Below are 16,662 nucleotides of genomic sequence, written 5' to 3' on the forward strand. Positions count from 1 at the left end.
AAGCCCTAGTTTTCCACTTGATCTTTACATTAGTAACTTTTAAATCATATCCATGGCTGAAAGAGGTCATTCTTATCACGAAATTTCTGTCTTTCTGATAGTTCATAGGAATTGTAGTGTTGAACTAAAAAGTAATCATTTACACGCAACAGTGACTATGTTAGAAATTAGGGAAAATAATATATTCCAGTTTGTAAGTATTCAAAGAAGAATGAGATATTTATTATTTACTTCTATTTATTTTTTTCTAAAAATGATTTAAGGCTTTTTGCAAAGAAGCATAGGTAAACAAGTGAAAATAAGTGGTAGTAATAAGGAGTCAAAGGGAAGTTAAAGAAAGCAAAATGGAGTTGGTGGTGAGATTGGTACACAAAAAATGTATATATGACTAGATGTCCTAAACATGCTTGATATAGGAAGGGGGCTACATCTAGTAAGACAAAATTCGTGGTGAGATTAGTACAAAAATGTATTCTATCAGATCCTATGCACTTGGTGTAAGGTGGCTGGTAATTTGGCTCCAAACTTCGATGAAGAAGAAAACCAACTGTAAAATGTATAGCGCCTATGAGGGTAAAACAAACAAGAGGGACAATGTTTCTGACATGAGGGACAAAATTGTCTCTTGAGTGTTCTTCATAGGACACTGGGTCATATAAGAATGTGTAATCAACATCTTTACATTGAAGGCAATGATAAGTTTATTTTATTTTTATTTTTATTTTGAGATGCAGTCTCGCTCTGTTGCCCAGGCTGGAGTGCAGTGGTGCGATCACGGCTCACCGCAGCCTCCACCTCCTGGTTCAAGAAATTCTCCTGCCTCAGCCTCCCGAGTAGCTGGGATTACAGGCACCCGCTACCATGCCTGACTCGTTTTTGTATTTTTAGTAGAAATGGGATTTCACCATGTTGGCCTCGTTGGTCTCCAAGTCTTGACCTCAAGTGATCTGCCCACCTCAGCCTCTCAAAGTGTTGGGATTACAGGCATGAGCCACTGCACCTGGAGATAAATTTATTTTTCATAGGAGTATCATTTAGATTTCTTGCAAAGACCAGGGGTTTTGAGGTAAAGCAGAATTTGGTAAGAGCAGTTTTGTGCCACATCAACTAGAAAATGAAAAAATATTGACCTTTTTAAGCTTTATTTCTATTAGGTTTTTTTATGTACTTCTAAAATATGTATCACTGATACCATGTGACAAACCTATCTAAATATTCATAATATTTTTTCTCCTTTTAGATAGTGAAAAAGAGTTCCACATCCTCCCTCATCGAGTCTTTGTTCCCCTTCCTGGATCCACTGTAATGTTGTGTGATTACAAATTTGATGATGAGCCGGCTGAAGAAATCAGGGACCATTTTATGGAGATGTTGGATCATACAATTCAAATAGAAGATTTGAAAATTGCAGAGGAAATAAACACAGGTCATTATATGATGCTATTTAATAATCTGATTAGATTACAGCTAAGATTTTACCTATGAGATGTCTCGTTTAAATGGCATGTCTTTAGATTTTTTAAAGCTAATTCTGTTTGACACTTCAAAATATTAACTGAGACATTTAAAAATATATGTTTAATTTTCTACATGTCTAGACATACAGTGAGTATTTCCTGGGAAATTGTACCACAATTTAAGATACTAAGGTATTTTTCAAGCTTAGCAAGTAGATCTTAATAAAACAAGTTCAGCATTAAGTAGGTAAAATTACATGTCAGACTTGGTAAGTAAGCATCATGTCAGAACAGTAAGTTTTAAAACACTAATTTACTAAACATTTTCTCCATATTATTTGCCTTTTTTAAATATCCCTTTCATGTAATTGGGATACTGCGCCAAAACGGACAGTTCCAGAAATTAGATTACTTTCCTAGAGCATGGATTTGCTGTCCTATCTGGGTTTGATAACGCATTTTTTCCCCCTGGCCATCACTTTCACATTTGAATTTACACTTTGGAAGACTGTTTTGTTTTGTTTCGCTTTCTTTTTGTTTCTAGTGAGTTCAGGGTATGAAAACATGTCTATAAATAAATATGTAAATTCCTTTTCTGATTTCTTAGTTATTCCTCTTTGCATAGTTAATTCTCCCTTCAGGAATAGGGTGTTTGATTCAGAGCGCGCTTGAGATTATAGTGAGTCAAGTTAGTATTTGATTGGGGAACTTCAAATCTATAGTAAACTGCCTCAAGTTAGTTGCAAACCACCCTTTAGTTTTTCAGCAATGCCAGATCATGATGTAGAGCAATAAGCTTGTTTCAGTGGGGAAAATAAAATATACTAAATTGCCCAGTGCGTGGTGTTAAAATAAAGAAGCAACTACTTTCTAATCCCATGAAAACTAATAATTTTAAAGATATAACTGTAGCAGACGGAAAGTATCTGCTTTTTGAAAGTAGACTGGTAAAAATGTTTACTGCTTTCCAAAGTTTATTTTCCCTGGTTAGTGACTGCATTATCTCTGCCAACCAAACTTAGAATCACGAGGACAGGGATTTTTGTTTGTTTTGTTCACTTGTCTATCGTTAATGCCTAGCAATAGTTCTTGAGCCATTCTGTTGTTGAATAGATCTTATAATGTTGGTAGGATTATTCGAATTGACCTAATTTAACCTGTTAATACTGAAAACTATATCCCTAGCAGATGGGGATTCACCTTCTATTCTTCTTTATTTTACATACCAATCTGCCTCCCTGTAACCTATTCTTTCAGTAATACGCAGCAATAAAACATGAGTACCACTTCCTCGTTGAGACCATGCTTTAAATTTGAGAGCAACAAAAATGTTCTAAATATTTCAAAGCCGTATATTCTCATCTACCTTAAGCTGTTCTTTTTATTAGTTTCCAGACCACATTTTTTTCTTACCACCTTGTTTGCCTTCTGGTAAATTAGGAATTTTTAACCTGTGAGCTCCAAAACCTTTGGTGAGCTGAACTTTTAGAAGGTTGACAAACCACTTGAAAGTAATTGTATGATTTTTTTCTGAAGAAAAGGTCTATCGCTTTCAAAGAGTTGGTAACTAAGAAAAATTAAAAATTACTTCTTAAATATACTCTGGTTTGCCTTTCTTGAAATATGTTACCCTGATGAAGCTAATGCTCTAAAACTAGTATTAGCCATTATTTATATATCTGCCAGGCACAGTTTTAAGAGTCTTACAAATACCAAATTATCATTCTTTATAACAACCCTCTGATGTAAATAATATTATTAATCCTGTTTTCCAGATGAGAGAATTAAGGCTCAGAAAGGCCAGGTAACTTTTCAAAGTTACATCACTCATAATGGTGGAGCTGGAATTTAAACTTAGGCAGTCTGGTTTTAGAGTCTGTGCCTCTTTTCTAAAAATTTTGTTTTACTGCCTTTCTGTGGGAGCTAAATAATGAAGTATAGTACTATTACTTTCCATGATCTAGATACATATTTTAGCCTGGCATTCTTCATTCCATCCCTTTAAACATTTTCAAGTGTAAATGGATGATGTTACATTATCTTGGTTTAATTTCATCTCGATTACGTCAATATAATTTCTCATTTGTTGGCTGGAATCTTGGATCTCACTATGTTTATATAAACATAATATAAATATGTGTTATGTTTATATATAATATAAACATATACATGTATATAAACATGTAATATAAACATTTTTATGTTTATATATAAATATAAATTATAAACATGTTTATATATTTATCTGAATATGTTTATAAAATACAATATAAACAATATATAAAAATGTTTTCTTATAAAAATATGAAATATAAATATATATCATGTTTATAATTTTTCGAATTATTTGTCACATTCTTAGTGCATATCACATTCTTAAACTAAGAATGACTAAGGGTAGCACTGTATGCAAAACTTGCCCCATTCACAAGTTAGTTTAAAAGTCAGATATAAAAGAATAGGGAGAGTCATTTCATCTAGGTTTTTAAAATAATTCTTAAAAATATTTCTGTCTTAAGTATTTTTAACTCATTTAATTTCATGTTGTATGTTAAACACAAGTATATAGACTAACACTATTTTATTCAGTTTTTTTTAAGTTATATTTTAACAAACAGTTAATAACAGAGGTTAATACTCTTTCTTTACGTTGCTAAGACATTAAAAAAAATTTAACTTGGGCAACATGGTGAAACCCTGTCTCTACAATAAAAACACAAAAATTAGCTGTAGAGGTTTCAGGGGGCCATGTTTATACCACTGCAGTTGAGCCTGGATGACAGTGTAAGACCCTGTCTCAAAAAAAAAAAAAAAAAAAAATTAAGTAGCTTTGACCACTGTAATGTATTCCTAAGAGGTAACTATGGCAACCTGGCATGACAGCCTCCCAAAACCAAAACTAAAACCCAATAAATTTGAATTCTCATGAAACCATTATATTTAACCATTACATTTCAGCAAACATCTGTTGAGAGAGCAAAAAGGGCCTTTGCCTCTCTTGCTTAACTGTTGTATTTCTAGCAGTTTACTAAGAGCTTAGCCTTAGCACGTCATAGGTTGTCAGTAGATATTTTTTGACTGAATAACTTATTTATTTTGTTAGTCCTATGGATTGGGATCCAAAGAACAACAAAATGCTGATCCTGTCTTCAAGGAGCTAAGTAGATTTTTGTTTGTTCGTTTGTTTTTTCAGTCAGAGTCTTGCTCTGTCTCCCAGGCTGGAGTGCACAGGTGCATTCTCAGCTCACTGAAACCTTTGCCTCCCAGGCTCAAGCGATTCTCTTGCCTCAGCCTCCTGAGTATCTGGGATTACAGGCGTGTGCCACCAAGCCTGGCTAATTTTTGCATTGTTAGTAGAGATAGGGTTTCACCATGTTGGTCAGGCTGGTCTCGAACTCCTGATCTCGTGATCCACCCGCCACGGCCTCCCAAAGTGCTGGGATTACAGGTGTTAGTCACCACACCCAGCTAATAGAGTTTTTTAAAAAATGTCTGTGTAGATACTATGTTTTTACTAACTTCAGGCTAGTTCAAACTAGGTAAACTCCTTCACTAAACTTTCTTGTAGTTCGCTCTTCTATGCTGTTCTGCTATAATACTTTACATACTTGTAATTATTTAAATCATTAATTGCATATTTAATGTTGATCTTTCACATTAGACTATAAGATTTTTGAAAGTAAGTAGAATATTTATTTATCTGTGCCTAAAACATGGTAGGTTCCTAAGTATTTGTTAGTGATTCATTAATACTGAATAAATGATTCTTAGGAAACTACAGCACATCTTGTTTTCACATTTATTTTATACTTGACAAATTATAAGCTTATGCCTGGACAGACAAGATTTTTAAGGTTTGTGTAGTATAGTATACTGAACATGTTGAAGGTTTAAAAAGGCTATAATATTCATAGATGTATGGCTGAAAATGTATAGTTCAGAACATTTTCAGGAGTATTGAACGTTTAAGACATGAAATTATGTCTTTTATATGAAAATATGTGGCACTAGTTGTTGTCCCAGAAATTTTAATCTAGTTTACAGCATTTAGTATGTCTATTTATCAGATGTTTATTAAGCTTATGCTCTGTTCAAGACAATATAATAGATATGAATCAATAACTTGATTCCTTTCCTTTAGAAGCCTAGAGGAAAGATAGAATGTATATGCGTGATTACTTATGCAGAGAATGTAGTAAGGTCCTAAGAGTACCTAAGTACTCCATCAAGATTAGTGATCAGAATTTTAGGGTCTCCAGTGATTTGGTTAATAATTTAATCAGAAAAAGTCTCTATTATAGGCATTACCAGTGATCTATAATATACAGTAACAAAGTTTTGGCATTCCTATATTAAAATTTTAGTGGACCAGGCACGATGGCTCATGCCTGTAGTCCCAGCACTTTGGGAGGCTGAGGCGGGTGGATCACCTGAGGTCAGGAGTCAAGACCAGCCTGACCAACATGGAGAAACCCCGTCTCTACTAAAAATACAAAGTTAGCCAGGCATGGTGGTGCATGCCTGTAAACCCAGCTACTCGGGAGGCTGAGGCAGGAGATCACTTGAATCCGGAAGGCGGAGGTTGCAGTGAGCCAAAATCGTGCCATTGCACTCCAGCCTGGGCAACAAGAGTGAAACTCTGTCTCAAAAAAAAAAAACAAAAACAAAAACAAAAAAATTTAGTAAATTATTTCCCTTTTTGTATTCTTTATTACAGTTGAGTATCCCTAATCTGAAAATCCAAAATCTGAAATGCTCCAAAATTTGAACCTTTTTGAGCACTGATATGCTCAAAGGAAATATTCAGTAGAGCATTTCAGATTTTGGATTTTTGGATTAGGAATGCTAAGCTGGTGTACTGCAAATATTTCAGAATTCAAAAAAATCTGAAATCTGAAACACTTACGATCCCAAGCATTTTGGACAAGGAATACTCAACCTGTACTACTTTTATGTTTCACTTCAACTGAAAGGTTACTGAAAGCACATACCAGTTTTATAAATTTATGCTCTATACAGTGTATAATCCTACTTGTGTTGAAAGTTTCATAGTTTTGAATGATGTTTACTTTTGCAAATAAATAAAAGTTTTAATTTTAGCCTCAAAACAATATACTTTTTATCCATTATTGTCAGATATAAATGCTAGTCTCTAATGAACTGTTTATTTATATACTAAATACATTTTAATCCTCTTTCTTGAGTTCCCTCAGTAAACTTTATCATTAGCATTATTTGTACCTTGTTAAATATTAGCATGAACCAGTAAATATGAAATACCTTAAAATAACTTTAAAATCTTAGATAATATATAAATATTAATACATATATCTGATTTATGGATTTTAATTTTCATAAACCTTTAATATTAAAACTTAGTTATATGTTTCACACTGTATTTAAAAATTATTTACTGTCTATATTTCTCTTTTTTATGCTGACAGTCTAGTATAGAGATGGATTAACAGTAGAAAGAGTTTAATATTACAAGAACAAAGGAAGCAAAACAGCAATTTGGAAAGTTTAGGTGTGTATACTTACATGTATGCCATATTAAACTCATGGTTTCTAGATGATATTACACATTTTTCTAATATTGTATAATGTATTGAAGATATTTCAGTATGGTAGGTATGATCCTTTCAGGACTCTGCCCTGTTTTTGAAACTTATGTGAATCTTGAGTGAGTGAGTGAGTGAGTGAGTGATGTCTATTCTTGGTTGCCTATTATGTATTAGGATTCTACAGATAAAATATATGGTCCTGACTCTCAAGAAGCCCACAGTGCAATGGGAAATACAAAGAAATGAGTTATTCCAAAACAAAGTGGCCCATGTGCTATAATGTGCTGATCTGTGACTTTATTATTAATATCTAATTATTTGAAATTATTAATTGCTAAAACCACTAATAACTCTATAACAAGAATGAACAGAGAAGCGTCAGAACTCTTAGCAGAGGCACTATCTCTGTAAGGGACTCAGGGAAAGCTTCTTAGAGCAGGTGACATTTGAGTTCATTTTGAAGGATGAATACAAGTAAAACTAGCTTTTTAGGAATTGAACACTGGTATGAGATGTATTACAACCAAGAATATGACTTACCTAGAAGTATATTAGTTTTGCTTCATCAAGCATTTGTTAAATTGGAAGGAATGATTTAGTAATTATGTATATTTTTTATAAAGAACACATTCTCAATAGAATAAAAACATACATTTTCATAGAAAAATTAAGTGCCTTTACATAAACATCCTATGTTTTTTAAGAATTATATGCATTTATTCACTCATTTACTCATTTAATCATTTACTCAAAGATATTAGATGCCACAATTTTACGAAGATAATGTCCAGGAGCCCAGGCCTGCCACTTAGAACTAACCTTAAAGAAGTCCCCTCTGAGTCCTAGATTCTCTTGGGGTTGCTGTGAGAATTTGGTAAAACTGTTAGGGAAAATACTTTCTAAACAGATATATAAATGGAGGATGATGTTAACACATTATTAGGCTTTTAAATACTGAACCTCTGACTTGTAATGAAAAATATTAATGTTAAAGTATGAAAATGTTTTATAATATGTGTAAGTTTTCCTAAATATTTGAAATTAGAGTTTCCATATAAAATAAACCACAAAAAAGTGGAGCTCAAATGTTCAAATTCAGAAATTGGAATCAATTACTATTTATTTAGGAACGTTAAATTTGCTATAAATATTTTGCTTTATCTTCTAAGTATTTAACATTACAGGTTGAGTATCCCTAATCTGAAAGTCTGAAACACAAAATGCTCCAAAATTAGAACCTTTTTGAGCACCAACATGATACTCAAAGGAAATATGCTCATTAGAACATTTTGGGTTTTAGATTTCAGATTAGGGATGCTCAACCAGTAAGTATAATGCAAATAATCCAAAATTTGAAAAAAAAAAAATCATTTCAGGTAAGGGATGCTCAACTTATATTATTTACCTGATTATTACTTGTTTCTGTTCTATAGTATAGTTGCCAAGTAGTTGCTATGTTTAAAATACATATTTGCCAAGTAAGTATCTTAAAATAACATACTTTTAAATGACTTAAGAGATGAGGAACAATTTATTTGTCAAACTGACTCACTTGAGGTGAGGGATAACTGGCTTTAAAATTTCTTAGCTGTGTTAGTCATCTCCTAGTTGACATTAACTTAATAATTTCAATGTACTTTTATCAACAGTACCATCTAAAAAATTTTGAAGTCACACCTTTAAAATCTGGTGAACCTCATCTTTGCCAGTATCAGAGCTGAAATTAATTTTTGTCATTTGGTTAAACATTGACAATTATAAAGGAAAAATGAGTAATACTGAAGATACAATTTTATGGCTACATCGCTGATTATAATTATACATCAGTAATTTAGGATTTAGGGATAGGAAGAACACAGCCAACGAAGGAGTTCAAGTCTTAACATTTTATTTTAAGCTTTTAAATAGTCCTGCCTACCTATCAGCAGCTCGGAATGAAATCTGAACACGTCTGCAACTTTTGCATGCATTCACAGCCCTTGTTTTCTCTGTCTTTTTGACAGCTGCTCAAGAAGAGTACTTTCTTAACAATAATGATCAATTTTCGATTTGTCTGAATTTAAAATTACTTGGTTTTAAGGAGTGGTTGAGATCTAATGTTGTATTGAATCACTGTGTTATTTGTATTTAAATTTCATGTAATATATTAACATATTGGTGAAATAACACAGTGCCTGAGATTAGATTTAAAAATCCTACAAGCCCCTACCAAAAATAAACAAATAAATTGCTATTTTCATTATTGAAAAACATTCTGCTTCAGTAAAATCATCTCAAATTTGTATCAAACCACATGATTTTATATGACAGATTTAAAAATGGAAATAGCAGGGCAATGGAATGCCTTTTATAAAAGTAAATTATTTGTGCAGAGTACGATCTTCTAGAGCATGATCTTCATATGTAATATTCAATGTTAAATATATAAGTAATATAACAGCTAAAACAATTTTGTTTTTTTTTTGTATGCAAGTATTCAAGTAATAAAGTTCCTGTAGCAAATAGGTATAATTCACACCATCCATTATTTTTGTTTATTATCTGATATAAGGATTTTATTGGCCCAAATATGGGGGAAAAAAAATAAACCTTTTTTTTTTTTGGAGACGGAGCCCAGGCTGGAGTGCACTGGCACTATCTTGGCTCACTGCAAGCTCCGCCTCCCGGGTTCACGCCATTCTCCTGCATCAGCCTCCAGAGTAGCTGGGACTACAGGTACCTGCCACCACGCCCGGCTAATTTTTTTTGTATTTTTATTAAGAGACGGGGTTTCACCATGTTAGCCAGGATGGTCTCAATCTCCTGACCTCGTGACCCGCCCACCTTGGCCTCCTGAAGTGCTGGGATTACAAGCGTGAGCCACCGTGCCCAGTCAAAAAATACCTTTTTAACAGAGATATTTGCTCATAGAGCCAAATGTTGTTTTTGTTTTTATTTAACGTAAAATTGTATTAGCCATTCAACTTTTAGACCTATGGACTGAAGTTGGAAGAAATTTTAAATTACTAGGCTAATATAGTCTGGAACTGAGGTATTATAGCCCTTGAGAAACCTAGAAACTGGAAATACAGAAAACTAGATATTCCTAGAGACAGTTCATAAGAATTTGTTGTTCTTTGTGACTGGTTTCATGTGAGAAGAAAAAAAGGGCGGGGGAAGGTTTTGTTTTTAAAGTAATTTAGTTGTATGCTTGAAGAAGAAAAAAAAGAATGGTGGCATCCTTGATTCTAATAAGATAGTTATTAGGAATTATTTATGAAAATCAAACTTTATGAGAAATTAATGACAAGTAGGTAATTTTTTTTCTTTTTCATCCATTTTGGTATCATAGGTACCTATTTCAGTAAGTTTGTATGTCATTCTTTTGAACTTGTGCTAGTATATAGGGTGCAAAGATGTCTGTAAGAACATTGTAAATTCAACAATAAGCTATTTTACTTTAAACAATAGTATTTACTATCTCTCTTGAGTTCTCTCTCTCTTTTTTGGGGAGTGGTGAGGGTAAATAGATCAATCTAAAGTAGTTGCTTTCATAACCTAGTTCTCTAGAGTTCTATAGAGTAGCATTCTTCTGTCACCTCTAGGATAGAAGTAAGGAGCTGGTCTGACTCCAGGAGTCCTCCCTCCCAGCTTCAGCCTGGCTAGCATACTTTCATCTTTTTTACACACTGGGAATTTCGGTCAGATTTTCTTTGTTTTTGTAGGATTCTTCAGTCCTAGGGGAAAAAAATTGAAAACTGTTAGCCTGTGTGGTCTCTGAGGATGTTATCAGTTCACACACTTTCATTGAGCATTAAATAAATTCAGATAGGCCAACCTACATAAATTGCTGTCAGCATAATGAAGGAGAAAGAGAACTTGTGTCCAAATCATCAGTCAGATGCCTGTGAGGGTCTAATACGCACTTTAACCTTCCAGGTTATGTTTTCCATTTGTAAAATGTGATGATGTCCTTGCCTTGCTTACCATTCAGAGTTGTTTTAAGGTCAAAATTTTTATCATAGTTTAAATTTCAAGTTGGATCAAGAGTCAGCAAATTTTTTTTGTGCAAATAAATATTTTAGGCTTTGTGAGCCACATAGGATCTTTTTCACATATTCTTTTTTTTTTAACAGTGTTTTAAAAATATAAAAAATAGATTTTTAGTTTAAGAGCTTTTACAAAAATAGGTCATGAGCCAGAGGCCCATGTACTGCAATGTGCTAGTCACTGGTTTTATTACTAATATCTAATTATTTGAAATTATTAATTGGTAAAACCACCAATAATGATAAAAATTAGGCTGGGCACGGTGGCTCCCACCCACCGTGTGATCCCAGCACTTTGAGAGGCCAAGGCGGCAGATCCCTTGTGGTCAGGAGTTGGAGACCAGCCTGGCCAACATGGCGAAATCCCGTGTCTACTAAAAATGCAAAAAGTAGGCCAGGCGTGGTGGCTCATGGCTGTAATCCCAGCATTTTGGGAGGCCAAAGTGGGCGCATTACCTGAGTTCAGGAGTTGGGGACCAGCCAGACCAACATGGCAAAAGCCTGTCTTACTAAAAATACAAAAGTTAGTGGGGTGAAGTGGCACACCCCTGTAGTCCCAGCTACTTGGGAGGCTGAGGCGGGAGAATTGCTTGAACCTGGGAGGTGGAGGTTGCAGTGAGCCGAGATCACGCCATTGCACTACAGCTTAGACGACAGAGCAAGACCTCTGTCTCAAATAAATAAATAAAATATATTAAAATGCAAAGATTAGCTGGGTGTGGTGGCAGGCGGCTGTAATCCTTGCTACTCAGGAGGTTGAGGCAAGAGAATCACTTGAACCTGGGAGGCGGAGGTTGCAGTGAGCTGAGCTCATGCCACTGCACTCCAGCCTGGGTGACAGAGTAGACTCTGTCTCAAAAAAAAAAAAAAAAAAGGTAACTTAATCTCAGGAGTGAAGTTTACTCTGCTATGAATTTTGGTATAAATTTGTCTCTACTACTATATAGTAACCAAATTATTATTATTATTATTATTATTATTATTATTATTATTATTATTAGAGACAGAGTCTCACTCTTTCACCCAGGCTGGAGTGCAGTGGCATGACCTTGGCTCACTGCAACCTCCATCACCCAGGTTCAAGCAGTTCTCCTGCCTCAGCCTCCCAAGTAGCTGGGACTTCAGATGCATGCCACCACGCCCGGCTAATGTTTTGTATTTTAGTAGAGACAGGGTTTCACCATGTTGCCCAGGCTGGTCTTGAACTGCTGAGCTCAGGCACTCTGTCTGCCTCAGCCTCCCAAAGTGCTGGGATTACATGCATCAGCCACCACGCCTGACCAACAAATTACAATTTTTGAAAGTCATTCAGAACTGGCTGTGTGGCCCTCTGATTTAGTTCAATGATAAAGCTACATTGTTTTGAAAACTGTCAATTTGACATATATTCTATTAAATTTAATTCACCTACAATTGATAATGAGCAAATTCATTATGTTATATAAAAAAAAGTAGAATGAAAATGGTGTGGATTGTATAGTTTTTATAATGTTCTTTAAAACTCAGTTTCATTTGTTAATCCTTATTTTATGTGAAATGTATTATTATTATACTCTTTCAGCTTGTATGAGTTCCTCTATGAATAGTCAAGCTTCATTGGACAACACAGATGATGAACAACCAAAACAGCCAATTAAAACTACAATGTTACTGAAAATTCAGCAGAACATAGGTATGTAATTTTACTTCTTTGATAGCACTGAAAACATATTTAGATTTGAGTTTTCTTGTTACTTTAAAATTTTTGTATTTCATTCCGCTTTCTTAAGATTGCTAGACTTAGCAGTATTTATTGGGTATTATGGAAAGTGCCAGGCCCTAGAGATAGAAAGATTTATAATCCATACATTGTCATGAGTGCCCTCAAAGATGACACATCCTATTAATTTTTAAAATATTCTTAAAAGAAAAAATGCAGAGTTTTGGGAATCAGTTAGTATAGTAGGGCTAATGTTTTACAAACTGGTATTCCTAGAATTACTATCACAGGAGATTTTGATGTGTGTTCTATGACAAAAAATGTCAAATTCAAGTCAGGAATTTTGTAATGTATTTTTATATTTTAAAGGCTCTAAGAAATGCAGAATTATTTTAACATGTTCAGACTTTTTTAAACAAGGAACATGCAGACTATTGTTTAATGGGGTAACAATTTGAGAAATACTAAGTATTAAGACTTCTGACTGAGAGTTAGGAGCCAGAAGATTTAATTGTAGTTCTTGTCATTCATTAGATAAATTTAATTAATTTTTTTGTACGTGTGTGTGTCTGTCTGTCTGGACTACTATGGCCAGTTTCTTTCTTTAGCTTACTATAATCAGGAAAAAATAAAAGTTACAACTTAGACATACTAATTCTTAGATTTTATAATGGTTGAACATGAACTTCTGCAGTTTTCAGTAGCTACACAAGTTACACAAGTGGCTTTACATTGTAATGGTTGAGAACTGCTGCCTACTGGAACTGCCATTTTTTTTTTTTAACCTAAGTAGCATAAGACAGCTGGTATGCCAATAAAAATATTTATATAAGCCCTTTAAAGTGTTTGTTATTTTTTCTCTTAGATACGTCTCAGTGCACATTTGTGCAAGAAAGATACTTTATCCAACATTCGAAGTCTAGTTTTTCAACTTACGACTATATTTTTCTCTAAGATGTTGCTGCCTTTTAGTATATACATATGTATGTGTATGTAAGATTGTGTGTTTCTGTGTTTGTGTATTGTCGTTTTTTAGGCCCATCAGTTACCCACATTTCAGAGCCTAGGATTAGTTTGGCCTTTCTTTTGCTCATTCCATTTTCATTTGTTCTGTGTTTGTTTTACTTTTAGGTGTGATTGCAGCATTTACAGTTGCAGTCCTTGCTGCTGGTATCTCCTTTCATTACTTCAGTGATTAGGGTGAGGCACAAAGAGTTTCTTGATCATCCAGAGAACATTGACAGATAATTATGAATAATAAATATGTTAATCCATCTGTATTTAAAGCAGTAGCAGCCAGATCTGCTGCCATGATGCCTATTTGGTGTGTTTCTCATTAAAATGAAATCACAAGCTGCCTTGTTTAGCCTGCTTTACATTGTAGGTGGCCCACATTTCCAGAAATAAAGTTATGCATCTAGATGGAAGCTGCATGTAACAAATCATTATTATCTATTTTTTAAAAGGTTCAAAATGATGGGATATGATCATAGATTTTAGTCTTACTAATCTGAATCACATACTAATCAGGACATTAAAAAGTTGAACAGAGGCATGGTGGCTCACACCTATAATCTCAACGCTTTGGGAGGCTGAGGCAGGAGGATCACCTGGGGCTAGGAGGGATTTGGAGACCAGCCCGGATGACATAATGAGATTCTGTCTCTACTGGAAAAAAAAAAAAAAAAATTAGCTGGACATGGTGGCATGCAGCTCTAGTCCCAACTACTTGCAACTACTTGGAGACTGAAGCGGGAAGATCACTTGAGCCCAGGAGTTTGAGACCGCAGCAAGCTATGATCACACTATACTCCAGCCTGGGTGACAAAATGAGACCTTGTCTCTAAAATAAATAAGTAAATTTAAAAAGTAAAAAACAAATAGTAATTTGAACAGTCAATGTTGATGCAACGTCTTAATAATAGAGCACCAGGAGAAATTTCTACCAAGTGAAACAACAACCTTACAATAAGCTCATCTTCTAGGAGTTTTCTAACGTGCACTCATTTCCTATATACTGTGTGTTTTATTCTGATCAAGGGGTAGGGAACCTTTCCAGAGAGGTCCCATTAGTAAGAAATGACATAAAATATGTGCTTTCTCAGGTTACTATATAACTGTTTTAGTATACTTAATATACAAAATAAGACTTTTGCTTCCAGCAAGTATGTTAGGCTAGATACTATAAAACAACTAGATCCTGAATAAAATCTGCTTTTGAATGGGTTCACAGGAAGTAGGAGAACTTTCAAGAACCATACTTCTACCTTTCCTCTGCCACAAGAAATGGATGCATTTTAAGTTAGGAGTCATGAATACTGGATTGACCATACAAGTGGACTATGCTTGTCTGGATGGCAGATACCAATAGCAACACTGCCATATTCAGTTTGCCTCAAATCAGAAACAAGAAGACATCTGAATGTGAGATGCTGCCCTAGAGAGGACAGTTAAAGAAGTTTCAGTGGCCCTCAGTTTGTAGTGCTGTAGCTCCGGGCAGAAGGAAGAGGGAAGCATTCCTAATTTAGTTCCAAGATTCCTATAGATTATTATCAAGTAGTAGTATTTTATGACTAGAGATCACAGGCACTAGTTGAAACAAACTAACATGACAAGGAAGCTATAGAAAAAATAAACATTGAACTCAGTTCTTCAAGGTTTCATCACCAACATAAGAAATGAAGTTGGAACCACAGATCTGAAAAAGAAACAAATAGAATTCCTAGAAATGAGAAATATTTATTGAAATAAGAAAAAAGCCCTCAGACATGGTGAATATTTTATTAGACTCAGCTGAAGAGACAAGTGAACTATAAGCTGGATCTAAAATTACCCAGTGAGCAGCGAGGAGAAAGAAGGAGCTAGAAAACATTAGAAAGTTAAGAGAGTTCGAGGGGAGAATTATAAAGACTAGGAGTACTAGAAGGAGAGAATTTAGAGAATGAAGGAGAGGCGTACTTGAAAAGATAACACAATTTTCCAAATTTGTTGGAAAAACATGAATTCATAGCTTCAGAAAGCACAATATATACCAAACATATATTTAAATAAAATCCAGGCCTAGACTCAAGGTATTGTAAATGATAAGATACCAATAGAAAATTTTAAAAGCAACCATGGGGAGAAAAAGATCATCATCAGTGAAGGCAAGACAGTCAAATACTTAGTAGGCTTCCTAACAGCAATGATGTACCCAAAAGAAGGTAGAATTCTGAGAAAAACTGTTAGCTTAGAATTTGCAACAAGTGAAACTGAAACAAACACAGGCTGAGATGAAAAACAGATGTTATCCTCAGCAGAACTTCAGTAAAGAGACTACAAAAGGATGATCTTCAAGAAGGAAAATGATTCTAAAAGGATGATCTGAAATTGAAAAACTAGCATAAGTAAATTTAAACTGTTTGGATAAAACAATTATAATGAAAAGTGTTTATAAGAAATTGTAAACAAATGTAAAACTAAATAAACGTTATGCAGCATTAATAATGTGGAATTTTTAAATAAGGATATAATTGAAAAACTGGATAATAGCGGTTGGCTGGCAGAAGGGTGATTGGAATTAGAGTGTTCTGAGGTTCTTTTATTCAGAAAACTGGCTAAGATACTGTTTAACCATAAAATTGACTATGTTATAATAAATATGTGTAATCAGAGTTCAGGGGTAACTGCCACAAGAATAGATAGGGGATTGGCCAGGCACTGTGGCTCACACCTATAATCAGCATTTTGGGAGACTGAGGCAGGCAGATCACTCGGGGTCAGGAGTTTGAGACCAGCCTGGCCAACATGGTGAAACCCCGTTCTACCAAAATACACAAAAATTAGCCGGGCTTGATGGCAAGTGCCTGTAATCCCAGCTACTCTGGAGGGTGAGGTGCGAGAATCACTTGAACCGGGGAGGTGACAGTTGCAGT

At 34.4% G+C, this 16,662-nt stretch overlaps 1 protein-coding gene across 3 annotated transcripts in view; it reads left to right on the forward strand.

The window, feature by feature from the left end:
- The window catches only part of ODR4 (odr-4 GPCR localization factor homolog), a 43,475-nt gene extending 28,592 nt beyond the window's left edge, over positions 1–14,883 (forward strand). For 2 of the 3 annotated variants that reach the window (XM_023203430.2, XM_023203431.2), the window contains 3 exons: positions 1,241–1,426; positions 12,611–12,721; positions 13,880–14,883. In XM_023203430.2, coding sequence (XP_023059198.1) covers positions 1,241–1,426; positions 12,611–12,721; positions 13,880–13,947 — 365 coding nt within the window. In that variant the 3' untranslated portion in view covers positions 13,948–14,883. Of the gene's footprint in view, positions 1–1,240; positions 1,427–6,901; positions 6,985–12,610; positions 12,722–13,879 lie in introns of all 3 variants that reach the window. The other variant, XR_002729858.2, reaches the window with a different exon arrangement.
- The last annotated feature ends 1,779 nt before the right edge of the window (positions 14,884–16,662 follow it).

The sequence above is a fragment of the Piliocolobus tephrosceles genome, chromosome 1 (assembly GCF_002776525.5).
Source record: "Piliocolobus tephrosceles isolate RC106 chromosome 1, ASM277652v3, whole genome shotgun sequence".
NCBI lineage: Eukaryota > Metazoa > Chordata > Mammalia > Primates > Cercopithecidae > Piliocolobus > Piliocolobus tephrosceles.